Source organism: Mustela erminea, chromosome X, assembly GCF_009829155.1.
Source record: "Mustela erminea isolate mMusErm1 chromosome X, mMusErm1.Pri, whole genome shotgun sequence".
In the NCBI taxonomy this organism is placed as follows: domain Eukaryota; kingdom Metazoa; phylum Chordata; class Mammalia; order Carnivora; family Mustelidae; genus Mustela; species Mustela erminea.
This window is the reverse complement of record NC_045635.1, coordinates 53,840,752-53,865,825: the sequence shown is the minus strand read 5'-3', so window position 1 is coordinate 53,865,825 and position 25,074 is coordinate 53,840,752. Positions and strand designations below refer to the sequence as shown.

The 25,074-nt window shown below is 41.4% G+C and overlaps 1 protein-coding gene across 1 annotated transcript in view; it reads right to left on the bottom strand.

Annotated features, from left to right (window-relative positions):
• The window catches only part of MSN (moesin), a 78,749-nt gene that overhangs the window by 20,062 nt on the left and 33,613 nt on the right, over positions 1–25,074 (bottom strand). The window contains exon 2 of the mRNA XM_032329644.1: positions 13,380–13,463. Coding sequence (XP_032185535.1) covers positions 13,380–13,463 — 84 coding nt within the window. The remainder of the gene's footprint in view (positions 1–13,379; positions 13,464–25,074) is intronic.

Below are 25,074 nucleotides of genomic sequence, written 5' to 3'. Positions count from 1 at the left end.
TTTTGTGTTTGTCCTGATAGTATATAAATCTTATACTTGGGGTTCTTTCCCTTTTTTTGGTATATATATATATATATATATAATATATATTTCTCTTGTCATATACTTTTGTCAGTCTTTTTGTTTGTCTGCTTTTGTTTGTATACTTCATAAATCTTACCTTGGGGACCATTCGAGCTGAGCCTTCTCTTTTATCTTCCCTTTTTTTCCTGTCTCTCTCTCTTTTTTTTTCTTTTTCTTTTCTTTTTTCTCTCATTTGGGTGGGGAATCCTGATTTCTCAGAAGAGTCCTAGGGTGCACCTTGACTGCACCACAGTTGATACATCCAGCTACATCCGTTCAGTCATCTCTCACCAAAATGACTAGGAGGAGGAATGCCCAACAGAAGAAAAATACAGAGGATGGCCTTCTTCAACAGAGCTAATGGCTATCGACATAGACAATATGTCAGAAAGGGAATTCAGGCTAACAATTACCCAGGCAATATCTAGGTTGGAGAAAGCCATGGATGACCAAACGGAATTGATTAGGGCAGAACTGAAAGCCACTAGGGATGATGTTCAAAATTCTCTCAATGAATTCCAATCTAATCTAAATTCTCTCAAAGCTAGGGTAACTGAGACAGAAGACAGAATTAGTGATCTGGAGGACAAACAGATAAGAGAGAAATGATGAGGAGCAATCCTGGAACAAAGAGCTTAGAAGCCACGAAAACAGAATCAGGGAAATAAATGATGCCATGAAAAGTTCCAACGTCAGAATTATTGGAATCCCTGAAGGGGAGGAGAAAGAAAGAAGTCTAGAAGATATAGTGGAACAAGTTGTCCATGAAAATTTTCCCAATCTCACGAAAGGAACAAGCGTTCATGTACTAGAGGCAGAACAGTTTCCCCCCAAGATTATAGATTATCAATGTCCTTGAGACACCTAATAGTAAGAATGAAGAATTATAATTGCAGGCAGACTATCTTGAAAGCAGCCAGGACAAAGAAGCTCCTTATGTACAGAAGAAACCCATCAGAATAACCTTAGACCTGTCCACAGAGACCTGGCAAGCCAGAAAGGGCTGGCAAGATATATTCAGGGCACTAAGTGAGAAGAACATGCAGCCAAGAATACTTTATCCAGCAAGACTGACATTCAAAATCGATGGCGAGATAAAGAGTTTCCAAGACTGGCAAGGCTTAAAAGATTGTGCAACCACCAAGCCAACACTGCAGGAAATATTAAGGGGGGGTTCTATAAAAGAGAAAAAATCCTAAAAATATTACTGAACAGAAATATGGAGACAATCTACAGAAAGACCTCAAAGGTAACATGATGTCAATAAAAACGTATCTATCAATAATCACTCTCAGTGAATGGCCTAAATGTGCCCATAAAAGGACACAAGGTTGCAGATTGGATAAAACAACAGGACCCATCCATATGCTGTCTACAAGAGACACATTTTGAACCTAAAGATACACCCAGATTGAAAGTGAAGGGATGGGGAAGCATCTTTCATGCCAATGGGCCTCAAAAGAAGGCTGGGGCAGCGATTCTCATATCAGATAAATTAGATTTTAAACTAAAAACTGTAGTCAGAGATACAGAAGGACACTACATAATTCTTAAGGAGATTATCCACCAAGACAATCTAACAATTGTAAATATCTACGCCCCCAATATGGGAGCAGCGAATTACAGAAGAAAACTGTTAATCAAGATAAAGAGTCATATTGATATGAATATATTAATAATAGGAGATCTAAACATGCCTCTCTCAGTAATAGACAGATCATCCAAGCAGAAAATCAATAAAGAAACAAGAGCATTGAATGACACATTGTAACAGATGGACCTCATAGATATATACAGAACATTCCATCTTAAAACAACAGAATACTCATTCTTCTCAAGTGCACACCGAACCATCTCCAGAATAGACCACATACTGGGTCACAAATCAGGACTCAACCTTACAAAAAGACTGACAGTATTCCTTGAATATTCTCAGATCACAATCCTTTGAAACTGGAGCTCAATCACAAGGAAAAGTTTGGAAGGAACTCAAACACCTGGAAGCTAAAGACCACCTTGCTTAAGAATGCTTGCATCAACCAGGAGATCAAAGAAGAACTTAAACAATTCATCGAAACCAATGAGAAACAAGACACTTTGGTCCAAAACCTATGGGATACAGCAAAGGCGGTCCTAAGGGGGAGATACGTAGCCACCCAAGCCTCCCTCAAAAAATCGAAAAAGCCAGAATACAACAGCTGTCTCTACACCTTAAAGAGCTGGAGAACCAACAACAAATCAAAACAACTCCACACATAAGAAGGGAAATAATCACGATTAGAGCAGAGATCAATGAGGTAGAAACCAGAGATACAGTAGAACGTACCAATGAAACTAGAAGCTGGTTTTTTTGAAAAAAATCAATAAGATCAATAAACCATTGGCCACACTAATCCAAAGAAAAGAGAGAAGGCCCAAATTCATAAAATTATGAATGAAAAGGGAGAGATCACAACTAACACCAAGGAAGTAGAAACAATCATCAGAGATTATTATCAACAGTTATATGCCAATAAGCTAAATGGATACATTCCTGGAATACTCTAAACTCTCAAAATCGAACCAGGAAGAAATTGACAACCTGAATAGACGGATATCTAGTAACGAGACTGAAGCAGTGATCAAAAACCTCCCAAAAAGCAAGAGCCCAGGACCTGACTGATTCCCTGGGGAATTCTACCAAACCTTCAAAGAAGAAATAACACCTATTCTCCTGAAGCTGTTTCAAAAAATTGAAGCAGAAGGAAAACCTCCAGACTCTTTTTATGAAGCCAGCTATACCCTGATCCCCAAACCAGGCAAAGACCTCACCAAAAAGGAAAATCTCAGACCAATATCACTGATGAATATGGATGCTAAGATTCTCAACAAGATCCTAGAAAACAGGATCCAACAGCACATTAAAAAGATTATCCACCATGACCAGGTGGGATTCATCCCTGGGCTATAAGGATGGTTCAACAACTGCAAAGCAATCAATGTGATAGAACAAATCAATAAGAGAAGAGAGAAGAACCACAAGGTCCTCTCAAATGATGCAGAAAAAGCATTTGACAAAATCCAGCATCCGTTCCTGATTAAAACGCTTCAAAGTATAGGGATAGAGGGAACATTCCTGAACTTCATAAAATCTATCTATGAAAGACCCACAGCAAATATCATCCTCAATGGGAAAAAGCTCGCAGCCTTCCCGTTGAGATCAAGAACACAAGGATGCCCACTCTTACCACTCTTGTTCAACATAGTATTAGAAGTCCTAGCAACAGCAATAAGACAACAAAGAGATATAAAAGGTATCCAAATTGGCAATGAAGAAGTCAAACTCTCTCTCTTCACAGATGACAATATTCTTTATATGGAAAACCCAAGACTTCACCCCCAAACTACTAGAACTTACAGAAATTCAGTAACGTGGCAAGATACAAAGTCAATGTTCAGAAAACAGTGGCTTTCTTATACACTAACAGTGAAAATACAGAAAGGGAATTTAGGGAATCGATTCCATTTACTATATAGCACCAAGAACCATAAGATTCCTGGGAATAAACCTAACCAAAGAGGTAAAGGATCTGTACTCAAGGAACTACAGAATGCTCATGAAAGAAACTGAAGAAGACACAAAAAGATGTAAGACCATTCCATGCTCTTGGATCGGAAGAATAAACATTGATAAAATGTCTATACTGCCTAGAGCAATCGACACTTTTTTAAAATTTATTTTTTATTTATTTTCAGCATAACAGTATTCATTATTTTTGCACCACACCCAGTGCTCCATGCAATCGGTGCCCTCTATAATACCCACCACCTGGTACCCCGACCTCCTACCCCCCACCCCTTCAAACCCCTCAGATTGTTTTTCAGACACTTGTAATGCCATGCCGATCAAAATTTCACCAGTATTCTTCAAAGAGCTGGAGCAAATAATCCTAAGGTTTGTATGGAATCAGAAGAGACCCCCGAATTGCTAAGGAAATGTAGAAAAACAAAAACAAAACTGGCGGCATCATGTTACCTGATTTCAAGCTTTACTACAAAGCTGTGATCATCAAGACAGCGTGGTACTGGCATAAAAACAGACACACATACCAGTGGAACAGAGTAGAGAGCCCAGATATGGTCAAATAATCTTTGACAAAACAGGAAAAAAATATACAGTGAAAAAAAAGACAGTCTCTTCAATAAATGGTGCTGGGAAAACTGGACAGCTATATGTAGAAAAATGAAATTTGACCATTCTCTTATGCTATACACAAAGATAAACTCAAAATGGATAAAAGACCTCCATGTGAGACAGGAATCCATCAGAATCCTAGAGGCGAACATAGGCAGTAACCACTTCGGGATCAGCCACAGCAACTTCTTTCAAGATAGGTCTCCAAAGGTGAAGGAAACAAAAGCGAAAATAAACTTTTGAGACTTCATCAAGATCAAAAGCTTCTGCACAGCAAAAGAAACGGTCAAGAAAACAAAGAGGCAACCCACGGAATGGGAGAAGATATTTGCAAATGACAGTACAGACAAAAGGTTGATATCCAGGATCTATAAAGAACTCCTCAAACTCAACACACACAAAACAGACAATCATATTAAAAAATGGGCAGAAGATATGAACAGACACTTCTCCAATGAAGACATACAAATGGCTATCAGACACATGAAAATATGTTCATCATCACTAGCCATCAGGGAGATTCAAATTAAAACCACGTTGAGATACCACCTCACACCAGTTAGAATGGCCAAAATTAGCAAGACAGGAAACAACATGTGTTGGAGAGGATGTGGAGAAAGGGGAACCCTCTTACACTGTTGGTGGGAATGCATGTTGGTGCAGCCCCTTTGGAGAACAGTGTGGAGATTCCTCAAGAAATTAAAAATAGAGCTTCCCTATGACCCTACAATTGCACTCCTGGGTATTTACCCCAAAGATACAGATGTAGTGAAAAGAAGGGCCATCTCTTGGGGCGCCTGGGTGGCTCAGTGGTTTAAGCCGCTGCCTTCGGCTCAGGTCATGATCTCAGGGTCCTGAGATCGGGTCCCGCATCGGGCTCTCTGCTCGGCAGAGAGCCTGCTTCCCTCTCTCTCTCTCTGCCTGCCTCTCCATCTACTTGTGATTTCTCTATGTCAAATAAATAAATAAAATCTTTAAAAAAAAAAAAAAAGAAGGGCCATCTCTACTCCAATGTTTATAGCAGCAATGGCCACAGTCGCCAAACTGTGGAAAGAACCAAGATGCCCTTCACCGGATAAATGGATAAGGAAGATGTGGTCCATATACCTATGGAGTATTATGCCTCCATCAGAAAGGATGAATCCCCAACCTTTGTAGCAACATGGACGGGACTGGAAGAGATTATGCTGAGTGAAATAAGTCAAGCAGAGAGAGTCAATTATCATATGGTTTCACTTATTTGTGCAGCATAACAAATAACATGCAGGACAAGTGGAGATGGAGAGGAGAAGGGAGTTGAGGGAAATTGGAAGGGGAGGTGAACCATGCGAGACTATGTACTCTGAAAAACAACCTGAGGATTTTGTAGGGGTTGGGGGTGGGAGGTTGGGGGAACCAGGTGGTGGGTATTTGGGAGGGCACGGATTGCATGAAGCACTGGGTGTGCAAAAACAATGAATTCTGTTACGCTGAAAAGAAATAAAAAATTTTAAAAAAAGGAAGGGTATAATATATAAAGTTCTATGGAAAGAGCCAAGATGGCCTTCAGCTGATGAATGGATAAAGAAGATATAGTCCATATACACAATGGAATATTATGCATCCATCAGAAAGGATGAATACTCAACTTTTGTGTCAACATGGATGGGATTGGAGGAGACTATGCTGAATGAAATACATCAAACAGAGAGTCAATTATCATTTTGACTTACTTGTGGACCATAAGGAATAACATGGAGGACATTAGGAGAAGTAGAGGAAAAGTGACTTGGGGGAAATTGGAGGGGGAGACAAAGCACGAGAGACAGTGGACGCTGAGAAACAAACTGAGGGTTTTGGAAATGAAGGGGTGAGGGGATGGGTGAGCCTGGTGGTGGGTATTAAGGAGGGCACATATTGCATGGAGCAGTGAGCATAGTGTATAAACAATGAATCTTGAAACACTGAAAAAAATAAAATAAAATATATAAAAAAAGAAAAAAGGAAATAAATTAAAAATAGAGCTTCCCTATGACCCTGCAATTGCACTACTGGGTATTTACCCCAAAGATACAGATGTAGTGAAACGATGGGCCATCTGTACTCCAATGTTCATAGCAGCAATGGCCACAGTCGCCAAACTGTGGAAAGAACCAAGATGTCCTTCACCGGATAAATGGATAAGGAAGATGTGGTCCATATACCTATGGAGTATTATGCCTCCATCAGAAAGGATGAATCCCCAACTTTTGTATCAACATGGAGAGGACTGGAAGAGATTATGCTGAGTGAAATAAGTCAAGCAGAGAGAGTCAATTATCATATGGTTTCGCTTCTTTGTGGAGCATAAGAAATAACATGGAGGACATGGGGAGATGAAGAGGAGAAGGGAGTTGAGGGACACTGGAGGGGGTGATGAACCATGAGAGACCATGGACTCTGAAAAACAATCTGAGGGTTTTGAAGGGGCGGGGGGCGGGGGGTGGGAGAGCGGGGGATCCTGATGGTGGGTATTTTGGAGGGCACGTATTGCATGGAGCACTAGGTGTGGTGCATAAACAATGAATTCTGTTACACTGAAAAGAAATTAAATTTTAAAAATAAATAAATAAATAAATAAGATTTACCAGTTCAAATGAAACAAAAGAAAAGAAAATAAGAAATACAGTCCTATTTCCCACATACCTCTTGCTGACTTGAGTAATTAGGAACATGTTTTTAAAAGATAATTTGTGTGTGGGCAGTGTTAAGGAAAGATCAAAATACTTCCAGGATTCAATGGCAAGGTGAATCCCTGAGTCTAAGTTAATAGGCAGTATGAATTGTCTATAAGTTTTAGATGGAGAACACAAAATGCTCATGTTGAAATGTGATATTGTGTTTTTTTTTTTAATATATTTGACAGAGACACAGCTAGAGAGAGGGAATACAAGCAGGCGAAGTGGGAGAAGGAGAAGCAGGGTTCCTGCTGATCAGGGAGTCCGGGGAGCAGGGGCTCAATCCCAGGGTCCTGGGTCCCAGGGTCCTGGGATCATGACCTGAGCCGAAGGCAGATGCTTAACAACTGAGCCACCCATGTGTCCCGTTTTGTTTTGTTTTCATTTGGATTTTTGGAGAGGATAGAGGGGGAAGGTATTAGAAAAAGATACGTTTTATTTAAAGCACCTCTTATCTCATCCTAGACCTAAGGCAGAGCCTAACTAACAGTTCTAAAGATTTTCCACAGGGTTTTAGAAGAATAGCGACCAGATGCAATTGGTGCGGAAGAAGTAATTCAGCCGCAGGTGAGAAAGAGACACTGAAGATGCTGAAGATGGACCATTAGGGCCAGGACCCTAAGTCATGGGATGGCAGACTCAGAATAGAATTGCTAGGGGAGCAACTGGCCTCTGCCTGTACCAATTGTAGAGGTTTGGAGATCCCAGAATTAAAATGGACTAAGGCAGATAGACTACATAATCAGTCCTAGATGTCCCAAGAATGGGCTCCTTAGCCTCTTTTTGCACCATACTGTCCATTTCACTAGAAGGATGAGTAGGTTTATAATGAGAGGAAGATCACAGGACCTAAAATCGTTCCAGGATGTGGAGTATCTCTGAGGAGCGGTTGGACAAATAACAGTTAAAGTGAAATTAAAAAAAAAAAATCAGGATCAGTAGCAAATTTAATCTCTCTGAGCTCTGCCTCTTCCATTATGAACATAAAGAAATCAGATGCATATAAATTTTCCATGTCCTTAGGCTTCAGGGTTTTGGAGAAATGAGCGATCTCTCTCAGCGTCCACGAAGTCCCAAAGTGAGGAAATAAGGATGTGGAGGGAAGGAAATATGATCTAAAGTCAGAATTGAGACTGAAAAAGAAAAAAGGATATAACAGATGACCCCTGGACTCCAAGCTATAAGGAAATCTCCAATTAAGGTCCACAGGGTACTGAGAATCATTTGATCAGGCAACTCTCGTCTCTACTTGGAAATGAGGCCAAGCTTTGCTTGCTTCCAGCTTTGCTTCCAGCTGAGACTTCCACCCCAGAGAAAAGAGAAATCTTATTTTCTAGGTCCTGTTCCAGAAACAACATTTATGGCTGTAGTGACTAGTCCTTCCCATTCCATTCTGAGAACTAACTAACTAACTAACTAAATAATAAATTTATATGTGTGTGTGTGTACACACACAAACACACACACACACATATAAATTTTATATATATTCTTTCTTGGCTCCCTTTGACCCCAGACTGCCAACTTACTGAGATGAGCCAGCACTTTTCAAAGCTTCTATGAAAGAATCCATAAGCAGCAGAACATAATAAATGCATATACCCCAGAGGACACAAAGGATAGCGGGATATAAGTAGATAGCTAAAGCCAGAATTTCTTTGAAGCCTCAGGTTTAATCTTAATTACATGCACACATTTTACATTCTACTCCTTAAATATCTATTTTTTTTATTTTTTAAGATTTATTTATTTATTCAAGAGAAAGAGTACACATGCATGCATGAGTTGGGGGAGAGGCACAGGGAGAGAATCCTCAAGCAGACTCGTGGCTAAGTGTGGAACCCCAGGTGGGCTGAGTCCCACAAACCAGAAATAGGGTTGGTGGCAACCCCTACCAGAACTTTCCAGTTGTACATTGATTTGCTTTCAGGTAGGTGATTGATGCAGCTGCTCCCAAGCCTGTAATGGGGTCTCAGTGGGCCTCAGGTGTTTGGGCACTGATGGAGTTTGGAGGGACAACAGTTGGACACTCAACCAACTGAGACACCTATGTACCCCAATGTTTTAAAAAGATAACATCTATAAGTAAAAGTGATGCTCCAAGATACTAAATCAAGGGACACCTGGGTGGCTCAGTCACTTAAGCATCTGTCTTCAGTTCAGGTCATGATCCTAGGGTCTTGGGATAGAGTCCCACATTGGGCTCCTTGCTCAGCAGGGAGCCTGCTTCTCCCTCTGTCTACAACTCCCCCTGCTTGTGCACTTCCTCTCTCTCTCTCTCTCTCTCTGACAAACAAATAAAATCTTTAAAAAAAGATACTAAATCAAATTCATCCCACAGCTCTCTGTACCTCCTAAAATCTGCAATATACACATATAGGAACTAGGACTTCAGTTTTTTAAGACACTGGCTGTGAATTCTATTGAGCCACACAACACAAACCCTCATGACAGACTGTGAAGCATTATAGGGTCCAAGCAGCATAAACTAGAAAACTGAGGTCCAGTGAGGGGAAGGGATTTGCCTCTGAGAAAATCCTCACTAATTACTAGGAGCATCTGAATGTAACAAAGAACCCTCTTTTGTCTCTCTTCTGCATGTGAAGGTGGCCTATATCTGAGGTTTATGGAGGGAAGGGGCAATTAGGTCAGTTCCAGAGCCCATGCAGAATCCCCCATGCATCTGAGTGAACCAACTAGTGAGGAAATGAGCCACTTCAGAAGTCCAGAGCAGGACTGGAAAGCAAGGCTGGAGCCTCAAAAGGAAAACTGTGAAAAATTACGTGCAAACTCCATCAGTGCCCAAACACCTGAGGCCCACTGAGACCCCATTACAGGCTTGGCAGCAGCTGCATCAATTACCTACCTGAAAGCAAATCAATGTAGAACTGGAAAGTTCTGGTAGGGGTTGCCACCAACCCTGTTTCTGCTACTCCACACTGCCTGTGTTCGAGTGGCCACCTGATCTATAGCACAGAACAAACTCAGCTAGGATTCTAAGTTTAGAGACAAATTTCCTCCACTCAGAATAGGAGCAGGCAAAGAGAAGAGAGGTCACTGAGGACACAGCTGACAAAAGGTTTTGGGAAAACCACAAATTATATATGCCTCGATTCAAGCCACTATACCACTTCCTAGCTATCTAACCTTAAATAGACCTTTTCCCCCTGTAAGACTCAATCCTTCACCTAAGATAGAGTTATTACTATTATAATAATAGATGTTAATTATTTTATAGAATAAAAATGGAAGAAAAAGAAGAAAGGTTATTGTCTTCAATGCAGAATCCACAAATCATAAAGACTTTACCAAGCCAGAAAAGCTTCCTGATTTAATGGCTCCCTTATCCGTACCTCCAGGGCAATTTCTACTACCTATTTAGCCCTTAATAAGAACAACAAACATTTGAGTGTCTCCTATACACGAGACACTTTACTTATTTGAGGATTAAATAAGACCACAAAATCTCTGAAATTAGTTTGATTACCATTTCACTAAGAAGATTTAAGTCCCAAGAGGCTAAATGAGACATCCAAGATCACACAGCTAAGTAGGACAGAATTTGAGCCCAAGGCTGACACTAAATCCCAGACTTTAAACACTGTACATCACTTCTTTTTTTTTTAAAGATTTTATTTATTTATTTGACAGACAGATATCACAAGTAGGCGGAGGGGGGGGAAGCAGGCTCCCCACTGAGCAGAGAGCCCCATGTGGGGCTCAATCTCAGGGACCCTGAGATCATGACCTGAGCTGAAGGCAGAGGTTTTAACCCACTGAGCCACCCAGGCGCCCCTATACATCACTTCTATACACAACCTGAACTTCAAGGGTGTTTTATTCCATGTGGGAAGAGAGCGGTATTGCATTTACTTGTCTCTCCTTCTATAGGTACAGACAGGACAGAGATGGTATTTAACAGTCTATAGAGATTTTTCCTGAGACACAGTAGACCTTCAGTCAACAGTGAATCAGTCAGTGAACAAATGAATGAATGGTTGCTCTGAGATTTCACCTTTCTTGCGGAGTTCATTATCTTGAAGGCAAGAGGCAGGTAGAGTCAGCGCCCCTGGTGGGGGTGGAGCCAGGCAAGTGGTTCTCAAAAATGTAACTCATGTGGTCACACTGCCCCTTAGTGGCACCTAGGTAACCAAGAGCCCTCTGAAGAACCTCAGGCTTTAGAAGTGGTGGTAAGTGCACTACTGCTGTAGCAAAACATGTTCTCTCCATTCCCTAGTTGTGCACACACTCAAAAAGTTAAACGGAGAAACTGTAGGCCACATTTCCCTTTCCCACCAGGTCTTGTGTGTCCTCAAGCTATGACTTCCCATTGTTGCTTGTTATTTATTACTAATGCCAAAGAGGGTGCTTCCTTTCCAGTCAGCTTCCTCTCTGGTCATTAGCCAGAGTTCCAGGGTGGGCCCAGAGCTTTTGTCTATTCCTTCCAAGGAGTCCAGCTCCTTCCTCCTAGGCCCCAATTCCACCAGGAGGGCCTCCCTGAATAATGGATCTCAAAGGCCAGTAAGAACGAACTTCTTCTCTTATGACTCACTCATTAAGTTAGAGAGAGGCAAAAGATAGTATTCCCCAACAGCATGTGAACACATACCTCTGTGGATTCCCATCCAGATCTGACTTGGCCCTGAGAGTGCCAGATTGTCAACTCCTTGTTTGAGTTCAAATCTTTTTCCCTTTTTCACCCATGGAGTCCCAGATCTTCCCCAACTTACCTCACAGAACATTACTGCTCCCTCCTTCCTATGACAGCCCCTCAGAAATATCAAGACAGAAAACACATCTTCTCTTAAGTCTTCTAGACCCAAACAGCCTCATTTACCCAGGCAGAATATTACAGTGGGAAAACTATAGTTTTGCAGAGTTGTATTTGAAACTCCATATTATAACTTACTAACTTATATATATTATAACTTACTAAGTTATAACATAGTATAACTTACATAACCTAGAATATGTTCTTTTACTTGTCAGAGGCAAGATCTTTGCAAGGATTAAAGCACCTAGCCAAGGCTAGTTCATATTAAGTGCTCAATAAATGGTATTTCTCAAAACAACACTGATCTTCCAGATGAGAAGTCATGAACTCACTGGTTTTCTCCCTTTCCTCTCTCCAGCCAGTATGAAAGCTTCAGAGTCTCTCAAAGGTTTTGTTTGGGAAGTAGTTGCTTTCACAACTAGCATACCATCTGTCCAGGGCTCCCTACCATCTGAGCTTCATACAGAACAACACCCACAGTACACAAATCAAACCAACACAAACAAAGAATTACCATGCTTGTGGCTTTTTGAAGTTAATAAGCCTCTTTGTTCAAGAATTTTTCTGCCCTAGGTTCTAAATGATGCCTTCCTCACCCTCCCTCCACAGTTACCTCCCTCCAATGAAAATGAACAAAGCCCCAGTGTTGAAGGCAGGGAATGGAATAATTTGGCTTGAGAAGGGTAATGTGTAGAACAAGGGGTCTGGGAAGGAGTCTAAGAAGAGGCCAAAGGAGCCTTTCTTCCTTTCCCTCCACAGCTCTGGTAAGTTCTCAGAGGGCAAAGGATAAAGAAGGCCTAGAAAATCCAACAAGGTAACATATCCTAGTCAATATCAGACCCCCATTTACCAGAAACTGGTAGGCAAACAGGATAATGACCCACCTGAAAGGATGCAAACCCCATTTTGCTTGTCACAGACAGCACGTTCCCTTGGCCCCTGGAAAGTCTTTGAATGCTGAAAGATTCTGTGGCCCCCCCAACCCAGGTATTAGATTATATATAGCATATCCCTTCTGATAATAGTGACTCCCCATGAAGGGATATCCCTTGCATTGGAGATGGGAATGACACATCAGCATTATTTCCATGGCATGAGTGCAAGGTGTGAAGTACCCTCATAATGCATTTAGCACTCCCAGTGGTGTCCTAAGTCCCAATATTCTTCTGAAGGAAATGCACATAGAGGACAATACCTCAGAGAGAATAAGTTTGTTTCCTTCTACTAGGAAGAAAACAAAAAAGTGACAGAGGTCATGGGGTACAGTGACTAGAATGCAGCATTGAAATCCCAGCCAGATATTGTATAGATACACTAAGTTATTTTATTTCTGAGTCTCATTATTAAAATGGGGAAGAGATCACTTGCATCTTTCAGAGTTGAGAGGAAGGTTCCATGTGTTAATATTTTTAGAGCATGTAACAGAGTCACACTCTGCTTGCTTCTCTTTTCTACCATGTTCAGGACCAAGGATAGGATTAATTGGAGCCATCTGAGGTGCGGGTTGCCAAAGTTAAACTCTGCCTCCTTTGTTATTAAGGCAAGGGTCAGCCTTTGTTTGGAATTATCTTAGAGGAGCATGTAGGAGAAAAGATTCCCAAGAAGTGGGCATTGTGGAGGGAATTACTGGGAGAGGTAGAAGAGACTAAGAAACAAATAGTCCATCCCTTACCTGGTCAAACAGCTGTTTGCCGGTGGTGTTGGGCTGAATGGCAAACTCCAGCTCTGCGTCCATGGTGGTCACACGCACATTGATCTAGGATGAGATCAAAAGAGGCAAGTTAGTTGTCTGGCTCTGAGCTTAGCAGAGCATGGGACAGGTATATTGTTCAACCACAGAAGAAGGAACTAGGGTTCTAAGAATCTGAGCAACTTAGATATTGGTGGGAAGGAAGGGAGAATACTGAAATAAACAAAAAATAACTAGGCCCTGGCTCCCAACCAGCTTATGAAGACAAAAAACATAGTCAAAGAGCAATGCTTACCAAGGGGCAAACACATAAATGCAAATCAGCCAACTTTCAAGAGGAAGCAAGTGCTGACTGTACTTCTTCCAGGAAGCCTTCCCCACCTACACCAGGCAGCTCTAGGCCCAAAGCATTCTCTTCCCACCTCTGATCCACAGCCTGGATTATCTACAGTACTTGTCTTTGCAGACACAAGTTAAGGGGAAGATAAAGAACATTGGGCTCCAAGCCTAGCACTGCAACTGTCTCAATCTACAACCTTGGATAAGTCTTATCTCTTTCCTGGGCCCTAGTTCACCTCATCTGTACAACAATAGTAATGCAGGGGCGAGGGTGTCAATTACACTAGGTGATGACCATTTCAATACTGGTGTCTATGGTGGTATATACTGACTTGCACTTGCTTTTATGTTTCATTGGTCTCTCTAAGCACAAAAGAGAGAAGGGGCCTTACCAAAGGTAGGTGTGGGTGGCACAGAGATGCTACAAAAGCCAAGTCAGCAGAGGGGAAAAAGGAATGGGACAGGTCCCAGTGAAACTAATAGGTAGCCACACACACAATTTTATAACCACTGGAAAAAGTACCATCTGCTTTTTTTTTAAGATTTTATTTATTTATTCAAGAGAGAGAGAGAGAGAGAGAGATCTCAGGTAGGTAGAGAAGCAGAGGCTTAACCCACTGAGCCACCCAAGCACCTCGAAAAGTACTGTCTGCTTTTACAAATAGATCCCTTAGCTGATATTGATAGCTGAAATTTCATCAATAAAGATTTGTTCTTTTGGCTGAAAACTTGGTAGTATTGGTAGCAGTAGGAGCAATATGCAGTAGCTTTTATGTTTGGAGACTTGCTACTCACTAGGTAATTCATGTGCACCATCCCATTTAATATCAACAATCACCTTGTGAAGTAGATAAGGTTATCTCCACAAGAAATAAATATTTGTCTAAAGTCATATCATTAGTAAAGCAGAAGACAGGGTTTGAATTCAGATCTAAGTCCAAACCTCAATTTAAACGAATACACTAAAACTTTTATACATCAAAGTGCAAAATATTCCCCATGAGAGGAAATAAAATATTAATTATTTAAATTGTGGGACATTTTTCATAAGTACTCTATATAGTATGGCCACAAACTGACTTGTTATATAAGGTCATATAAAATATTTTGAAGATTGGGTGCCTGGGTGGCTCAGTGGGTTAGGCTCAGGTCATGATCTTGGGGTCCTGGAATTGAGCCCCACATCAGGCTCTCTGCTCAGCAGGGAGCCTCCTTCCCCTTCTTTCTCTGCCTGCCCCTCTGCCTGCCTCTCTGCCTACTTGTGATCTCTCTCTGTGTCAAATAAATAAATAAAATCTTTTAAAAAATATTTTGAAGACTATTTCATGCCCAGGGAAAATACTTCAGTAATATGAAACAAGGAAGGGTAAGCAACAAGACTACATGAGCTCAATTCTATAAACAGTATGTACAGAGAGATAATTATTGCAATCATGCCCAAGTACTAGTCAGGCTTGGTTTTAGGGTGGTTATGAATGTGTTCTCTATTCTTTGAATTGAAAAAAAAATGAATCTACATTTTCTAAGATGCTTATATACTACTTACACTATTGGTTGAGACTAAAAATAGAATTAATAAAAAATGCAAATCCCCATGGAGTAGGTAAGACATAAACCTAATCAGCCTTTGACATCTCTGGGTCTTTCCTGAGCGTAGGGGTCAGTTAGGGGGGAAGAGGGGGCCAAATACCATTTTGCCAGCTGAACAATTCTGATGAGGACCAGGCCTGGGGAACAACTTTGTAAATAAATATCACTAGGGAGTCAGGGAGGAAATCTATTTCAAGATAGACAATGGGACAGGAAAGGCCCTGAAGGCAGGAACAAGTAAGGCAAATTACCCTAGAGGGGGATAACAGGCAAGATTAGCCACCTTGACTTGGTGTTATCCTAGGCTTCCTGCCAATCCAGTAACCCTGTAGAATGGGCCTTCATAAGGTAGTGAGAATGAAGCCCGATGGGCTAGAATTTGGCCTCAACATCTAGCCTCATATCACCCTTGAACTGACTCAAGGGAGACCTCAAAACACCAATGACTGAAGAGGTAGGAAAAAGTGGAAAAGCCAGTAGGTCTTTTAATACACTGGACTTCATTATCACCTCAAGGTTTCTGTCTAACTTTGAGTTACCTCTCCAGTACCCAAGACTCAATAGGTACTCAGAAGATGGTTAAATGAGCAGTTCTAAACATAGGAATATAAGAAATACAGAGATCAAGCATAGTCTAAAGACCCAGAGGTGGGAAGATTTTATATCTTATCTTTTTACTGTGCCATGGACCCTTTTGGGCAGTCTGATAAAGTCTATGGACCAACCCCCTTTCACAATATATGTGAATGCATGAAATAAAGTGATACAAAGAAACCAATTATATTTAAATAATTATAAAAATGTGTGCTTTTTATAACATTAAGTAACTGCCTAGCACTGTATCTTAGTAGTTATTATTAGTGTAATTTTAACATTATGTTGAGCATAGAAATATTTTGAGAAGTCTATAGTACAGAGAATTGAGTAATGTATTGAATTGCCAAATCACTATGTTGTATACTTGAAACTAATATTAACACTGTGTACCAAGTATACTTTAATAATACATTTTTAAGTTAATAAAATAAGAATAAAACCTCAGCAAAAAATTGTGATATAAAAGTTTCTAAGATTTCCATTAGTGACAAAGTCACTGGTACTGCCATTTTTACCACTTCTTTTTTTGTTCATATTCATTTTTTTTTCATTTTATTATAAACAGATGTAACTCAGAAACAGCCAAATGGAAAACATGCACAGGACAGGGTAGGCAGGGGTTTGAGAGATACAGAGCTTCCTGCCTTCTCCAGCTGGGCCACCTTCCTAGCACCTCCATGCTTTTATCAGCTCTAAGGCTCTCCTCATTCTGTCATTTAGGGTTTTTTGTTTTTTTGTTTTTTTTTATATTTCACATTTTTTATTAAGTTCAATTAGCCAACATATTAGGGGTTTTTTTGAAAAATAAAAAAATATATTTTGTTTATACACCAGCAAGTTGGGCTTGCTCATTAAAAATAATTATGTTGGAGCACCTGGGTGGCTCAGTCAGTTAAGCGTCTGCCTTCAGCTCAGGTCATGATCCCAGAGTCCTGGGATAGAGCCCCACATCAGGCTCCCTGCTCAGCAGGAAGTTTGCTTCTCCCTCTCCTACTTCCTCTGCTTGTATTCCTCTCTCGCTATCTCTCTCTCTGTCAAATAAATAAATAAAAGCTTTTAAAATATATGTTTATTAGCATTTTAATTTTTTTGTCCTTGGTTTATTTTTCTATTGGGCTGTTCTCTTTATCTATTAAGTAATTAGTTATATCTATTATATACTAAGGTCATGGTTGGACAAATATTTTTTCCCGGTTATTTGTGTTAGATCGTCTAACATTTTTTTTCCTATAGTATTTTGTACATAATTAATTTGTCATTATTTTCCTTTGTAGATTCTGGGGCTTGTATCTTTCTTTTCTTTTTTTATTTATCATGTTCAATTAGCCAACATAAATACATCATTAGTTTTTGATGTAGTGTTCAAAGATTCAATAGTTGTATATAACACCCCATGCTCATTACATCACTTGCCCTCTTTAATATCCATCACCAGGCTCACCCATATCCCCACACCCCTCCCCTCTGAAACCCTCTTTTTTTTTCTGGTAGTCCATAGTGTCTCATGGTTGGTCTCCCTCTCTGGTTTCTCCCCCTTCATTTTTCCCTTCCTTCCCCTAATATCCTCCATGCTATTCTTTATGTTCCACATATAAGTGAAACCATATGATAATGCTCTTTCTCTGTTTGACTTATTTTTTTTTTACTTATTTCACTTAGCATAATCTCCTCCAGTTCCAACCATGTCGATGGAAATGGTGGGTATTTATCCTTTCTGATGGCTGAGTAATAGTCCATTGTATATATGAACCACATCTTCTTTATCCATTCATCTGTTGAAGGGCATCTTGGTTCCTTCCACAGTTTGGCTACTATGGATATTGCTGCTATAAACATTGGGGTGCCATTGGCCCTTTTTTTCACTACCTCTGTATCTTTGGGGTAAATGCCTAGTAGTGCAATTTCACTTATATTCATAATTGAAGGAGGTCCAAATCTCAGTGAGAGGTTAGTACGAACAGATATGTAATTTTTCTCAATCCACTCTCATAGATCTTTCCCACTTCAGATTATATCCATGGACCCCTATGGAGGCCTAAAAATTCCAAGTTAAGGAGCTCCCTATAAATTTATTTCAATTCACCCAATATTAATGGAACAAAACATTTAAGGAACTATCATTAGAGTAGAGCTCTAGGACCAGTCCTTGACCCCGAAGCACTTATTGAATAATAGGAAAACTATACTATACAAGGAAGACCCTGAGAAATGCCATAGCAGAACAAAAGAAACATTTTGTGGTGATAAGAAACCACAGTTCAAAGTGATATTTGCACTGGTCCACAAGGATAAGCTGTATTAAAGAAAGAGAGAGAGAGAGGGAGAGAAAGAAAGAAATATAGAAAGATTGTGGGATGGGGGGAAGAACATCCAAATGTCCCAGGTAGAGAAATCAGTATGTGCAATGGCCCAGAATGAGACAGGGATGGAGATGGCCCATTTAGAAGCAGATCTACTTCAGGGTGAATGTGGACTACACAGTGAAGTGTAGGCAGAGAGGCTGGGAAGCTAAGTGGAGGGCCTTGAGGTTTATACTAAAGAGCTGGGCCTTAACCTATTGGAAGGCCAGCCATCCTTGAGGCTTTGAGCAGAGTGGGGCAGACTCAGAATGATGCTTTTTGAAGAAAGTGCCCAGGGAAGAAACTGATGAAAGAGGTAGGATTCCAAGGAAATATTCCATAGTCTATGAGTTCCCTTTATTTCACACTATTGGGAAGAATTTTCAAAGTAAATAAGCCAGTGTTAATCACAGATCATATTAATCACAGGTCATGCCAATGTAACATCTTTAGGGTCTAGTTCAGAAGTCCAAATATTTAAGTCAGATATTTGTTAAAGAAATGTTTCTTAAATAAATCAATTGGTAGAAAAGGACCTAGCCTGGGTTAGGAATAAGAATGTCATACACATTAGTGTTGTCTATGCTTCCTTCCTCCTAAATAGAGCATGACCCCAGAACAAGGGCTCTTCTAAAATCTAAAGATGTCTAGCTGAAACCAAACTGGAACCTACTTCTCCAGAATTCCTGTCCAGGGTTTCTGCCATTTCCACAGTAGCTGTTACTCTAGGGAGAACAGTCTAATATCTCCTGAATTTCACTGAGGACAAATAATCTTAGGTTTAAAAAAATAGAAAGAAAAGCAAACACAAAGGGACTTCTATTCTTGCCACCACTTAACTCAGAAGAAAATGTGAGTCATGAGGACAGGGTCTCCTGTTTTCTGTATGTCAGAGGTAGAGGGGGAATAAGGGTAATAACACAGCTGGGGCTTGAAGGTGATAGGTAGAACAGGTGTCTTGTTCAACGAAGATCCCTTGTTCTCCCTTAGAATTAAATCCTTTTCAAACCCTGTCCCTGAGGATCTAGCCGCAGTCTGAGTTTAAAGTGTCTCTGGAGAACACTAAGGGTTTAAGGAACAAGAACAAAAAGTTTGGTTGTGGTAGGGATGGTGTCATCCTCTCATACACTAGCCTCCCCACCTCTAGCCCAAGAACAATAAATATACTGTTATTTATTGAACAACTGAACACAGACACTTTCCACACCAATGTCCTTCACTGGAGACTAACAAACAAATCTTAGTGATCTGCCATCCAAAGCCGTCAGGAAACTGGGATCTCTCCTCTGTCCCCAGGTGGCTGACCTAGAAAACAAAAATAACCAGGCCAGATGCTGCAGCAGCTGGGGTACTTTGGATTCTGGGCCTGGCCAGCTTCAAAGAAGGGACCAACCCTCTCTTTTCCTAGAGCCAACAACACCCAGGTAAGCAGTAGCCAGACCACACAGTGAGGAGATCAGGGCAATGTTTCCCCTCATTTGTCCAATATCGCTGAACTTCAAGATGGCTTTCCCTGGAAAGAAATTTGGGGGAGGCAGAGCAGCAAGTAGAGAGAGTTGAATAACCACAAGTAACTTGCCTGAAGCATGGACATGTAAACCAGAAAGAATTAAAATTACAGGTGGTGGGTATTAGAGAAGGCACAGATTGCATGGAGCACTGGGTGTGGTGCAAAAATAATGAATACTGTTATGCTGAAAATAAATAAAAAATAAATTTAAAAAAATTACTGGCCCCACTTCATGGATGATGAAACTGAAATACACAGAAGCAGGTGACAGAAGGACAGAAATGAACACTTACTGAATACCAACTATGTGCCAAGCCCCATCATCCACAGCCCCACTTTATATCACTGAAGCCAAATTTACTCAGCCAGCAAGTGAGGAAGGTCTTCTAGACATTCCCAGAGCTCCTTCCATGACTTCACTCCTCTCTCTGGTCATGCTGGTTTCACTGCTGTCTTCAAACACTGCCTTGGCAACTCTTTTGGCCAAGGACCAAACACTCTGGCATTGGAAGCCTGAGCACATCTGGGAAACACTCCTTGGGAAGGCCCCCTCACAGGGGCAGAGCTTGTGAGTCAGCCCAATTGTGTCTGAGCTCAATGACCTCACCCCCACTTGCCACCTCCCCATTCTCAAGGGCTCTGGCATTTCTTTGGAGCTGCTGGTATAAAGAAGACAAAGGCAAGTGGGAAAGGGGGACAAAGCAGGATAAACCTTACCAGGGCAACCTCAGAACTTCAGTCTCTTCACTGGACAGAGAACAGTCACCACAGTGTTACTCAAACTACCTAATCCCCACTATTTAGGCTCCAGCACCAACCATTTCCTGCTGCCAGAATGGAGGCAAGGCCAGGGCAGGGCAGGGCAAGGCCTGGTCTGTCTTGCTTCTTGGAATGACAGCACTGCCTCAAGCAGCTGTTTTCCATAAGGAGGGAAACAAGGGTTGCTTTGAATCTCCAGCTTAGGAGGTATTCTCCTTCCCCCCTCCTCTCTTCCACTGACTCACTTACTTCCCAGCAACTCAGCCACTGTTGACTTGGAAATGGTACCTGGAACAGTAATCTGTTCTGACCTCTTCCTGCCCATCTCTAGACCCTTAATACAGCCATCAACACTTGCCTGGGATTAACCCTTCCCGTGCCTGTGCCTTTTCCCAGTAGTTTCTACAAAGGAGAGCTATATCCAACCCCATTCATACTCGTATCTTAATGGGTCAGCACTTCTTTACTTCAAGTGCTGCAAAGACCATGGGAGACAAGGATTCCCCTTTTACTTGCTTTGACTCAGTCCTGCCCTCCCAAAGCTCCCCAAGAATCAATGGGAGATAAGTACATATTAGAAATGGGGTGTTACTCCACCATTCACCATATATTTGGGGAAGTAACCCCCACATGTAACTAATCTCTCTTAGCAATGAGAACATATCTAGTCACTATGAGACTGAGAGTTCAGAGCAGAGGCCAAAGCTGCAAAGGTCAGATACAATGAGACTACCTTAGCAAGCTGCGGCTTCCCCATTAATCTAGCCTTAATTGTATGACCTTTCGAATCAAGCTCAGACTGAGGTAGAGTCCCCCTCTCAACACATGAAGGTCAGAAAGTAAACTTTTCACCATGTGCACCTAACTCCAGGACTTACTCTCAAAATCAGCTCAGCCAAACCATACTCCAGTATCAAACAATACCTTCTCCCTTACCCCTACCCCAGCTCATCTCTCCTTCTTAGTTACAGAGACTGCCCAACCAGTTCCTCAGCACAGCCATTCCTCCTCTTAACAGTTCCTCAAAATTAAAATCCACTCATTCTAGTCTCTCATCTGGCTCCTGCAGAATAGCATCCTTCTGAACTTCTCATCCCTGCTCTCAGAACAAACAGACCAGAATCCCAAACTGTCAGACCTGAAAGGAACCTTAGAGATCATTTGGTTCAAACTCTGCAACATAACAGCTGAGGAAACTGAGGTCCAGGAAAGGAGAGGCATTGTCCCAGAGTCATATAGCTGCTAGGTAGCCTGAGATCAGGGATAAAAACCTGGATCTTAATTTAGTGGCCATTTAATAAGCTATAGAACCGCCCTGGCACTTAGAAACAGTAGATACCTCAGGTGAACCACTGCTGAAGAGTATGAAGACTATGTGGAGGAAGCTAGGCCATCTTGCTTCCATGAAAAACCCCAAGCTGGCATGGTTAGGAAGTCTAGCTTTCAACAGAAGGCAGGCCTAACTTTCAGACTCTGAGACATTCACCAACATTGATTCTAGAGAAACTAAACCTTTCATAACACCATAGAAGAAAACTCAAAGATCCTTGTTTCTAAGACAGCTTCTTTTGCAAAAACTTGGATAGCAACTGATTGGGAAGTTCCCTGACAGCAGACACAGCCAAGATCTGAAACAGAGTCTGGTGAGGAGAGAGTGGGATGCAACAGGGAAAGAGGCATGGAATTTCCGGAACAGATTTATATCTAAGTAGCTAAGAACAACAGATTCCTCAATTCCCATAAAACTCTGAAGCTGCTAAAATAAAAGAGAACAGGACCCATCATTAATAAAACAGTCTCCCAAATGGCCAAAGCCCCTCTCTGGGACTACACCCAGCTGGATTTCAGTCTTTCACATCAGTTCCATGCTTGACCCAGCTTCCCACCTGCAAATTTAAAAAGAAGTATTTGTAGGCTAGAAACATGGAGCATTTGCAGCTGTCTGGAGATACCAGGTCTTCCCAGGGCACCAGAAGCGGGCTCTACTTTCTCTGATTAGGAACCCACCCCAGAAATCTCCAGCATCACAGCTCTGAAGCACACTGGGGCTGATCCAAGCATCAGCCTGAGTTCTGTCTAATACTCATGGGATTTCTGCCCTGTCTTATGCTCCTGGGTATTAAAAATCGCTGAAGCCAGGATCAGTTGACTCAGCAGGGGCAGGAGGAGGCTTCTAGGCCAAGTCAAAAAGCTGTTTTTAACCCCAGAGGTAGGCTAAGGTCTGCTTTCTGCCAACCTTATTGGTAAGCCAAGAGCTAAACCCAGTATCTGGAAAACCCACAAAATTAGAGTCCTTGTCCCAGAAATAACTGTCTCAGCTCTTTGAGGAGTGAAGCATGGTATGACAGAAAAAGGCTTTGCAGCTTCTTTCACCTCCCTTTTTTTTGAAACTCAGTTTCCAAAACTATAAAATAGGTCTAATAATATCAACTTCACAACAAGGTCATTGGGAGATTTAGGTTAAAATAATAGACATGAAAATACATAGCACATCACAAGTAGAATGGGAAGACTACTAACCCCTCCTTTTTGGCCGTATATTTTTAAAATATTTTATTTATTTATATATTTCTTTGAGAGAGAGGGAGTGAGCAGAGGGAAAGGAACAAGCAGACTCCCTGGTCAGCAGGGAGCCCAGATGCAGGGCTCAATACCATAGGCAAGGCTCAATCCCAGCACCCTGGGATCATGACCTGAGCCAAAGGCAGACGCTTAACCAACTGAGCCTCCTAGGCACCCCACATTTTTAGCCATGTTATTACAGATATCCTACCTCTCAGAAATGATTTAAAATGAAAATGTGTCCAACTGTAGAGGTCTAGGGGCTACCCAAGAAGACCTCCAGAAAGCCCTTTCAGCATAAAGGACATGTGCACTTTGGGGACAAACTCTAAAATGTGATTAGAATTCTAGTTGGTTAACAATGTGAAGCCATGCACATCAGGTACACACATGCATATCCTTGCATGCATTATTTTAAATATGTTCTCTCTTGGGAGGAATGGGGATTTTCCCCAAGAAGCAAAGTCCTGGGGAGAGGTAGAACACAACAGATCACCTATGCTACCTTGTCCTTTATAGAGGCTGCCTGATTTTCATTAAGCTGGGCTCTGCCTTGCCATTTTTTCCAATGAAGTTTCACCAAAATACACAACTCCCTACCCCTCAACACAACCCACCAGGACCTCCAAACTTTCTTCAGCTGGTATCCAGAAAAATCACAAGCTGTATCTGTAAACTGGCTTATCATATTCACCTAAGGAAATTTTTGAAATACACATACCCTGAACTCACCCACAGAAATTCTGATTTATTATATAAGAGGGAGGGCATGGACATCAGAAGTTAAGAACTTCAGATAATTCTAAGGCTCAGCCAGATTTGGGAAACTCTGTCATGGAATACAGTTCCCTGAACCAACCTTCTCACGGGCTAGTGTTATTATGGTTAGATGGATGCTTGAAGGAAGGGAAACACAAGTAGAGAACAACTATGGAGACATTTAGGCTACTGGGCCTGGTGAACAGCTCTCCAAAATTGAATGCAGCCCACCTCCACAAAAGATTATCAATGAAAACAGTCCTGCTACTGCTGCCAAATCCCACTGCAACCTGGTCTCCCTATTTGTAAAATAGGGCAGGGATTATCCTTGTCCCTTGCTAGCTGGTATCACTCCCCACCACCAGAGATAGTATCATGCCCTAAAGCAATGCCTCTGTTGTAGGAAGAACATAGCTTTGTATTCTGAAACTATATGCAAGCTCCAACTTTACCAATTAAGACATGAGCTCTCCAACTTCTCATCTGCAAAATGAGCATAATGATGCCAACCTGGCAGAGTGTCCTGCAGTCCTAATGCAGTGTTTCCCAAACCTAACTGATCGTAAGAATCATTAGGGGCACTAATTTAAAAACACAGAATCCTGGACCCCATTCCAAACTGAAACAGACAGAAGAGGATCTTAGGAATTAGTGGGTTTTTTTTTTTTTCTTATTCCTTAGGAAATTTAAAGAAACGTCACCTGCCACAGACACCGTTGAGAGGAGATGAGGGGTTGGATCAGAGGTCTGGTTTTCTAAACTGCTCTCTGGTCCAGATACCCTTATGACAGGGACTTTGAAGTTAGGGCCAGCAGAGCAGGCTCTGCAGGCAGGAGAGGGAGACTTTGGAATTCTAAACAGAAATCTAAATGCTTTCTGGAATGATCAAATGCTTAGGTGATTGTCCAGAGCCTTCCACCATCCTCACATCTAGTTAAGAATCAGACAATGGGAGGGGCACCTGGGTGGCTCAGTCAGTTAAGCATCTGCCTTCAGCTCAGGTCATGATCCTGGAGTCCTGGGATTGAGCCCCGCATCAGGTTCCCTGCTTAGCACGGAGTCTGTTTCTTCCTTCCCTTGCCTCTTCCCTGGCTCATGCTCTCTCTCTCTCTCTCTCTCAAATAAATAAATAAATTGATTGGACAGTTGCCACTGGACACTGGATCACTCAGCCTCCCAAATAAATAAATAAAATCTTTTAAAAAATCAGACAATTGAAGAA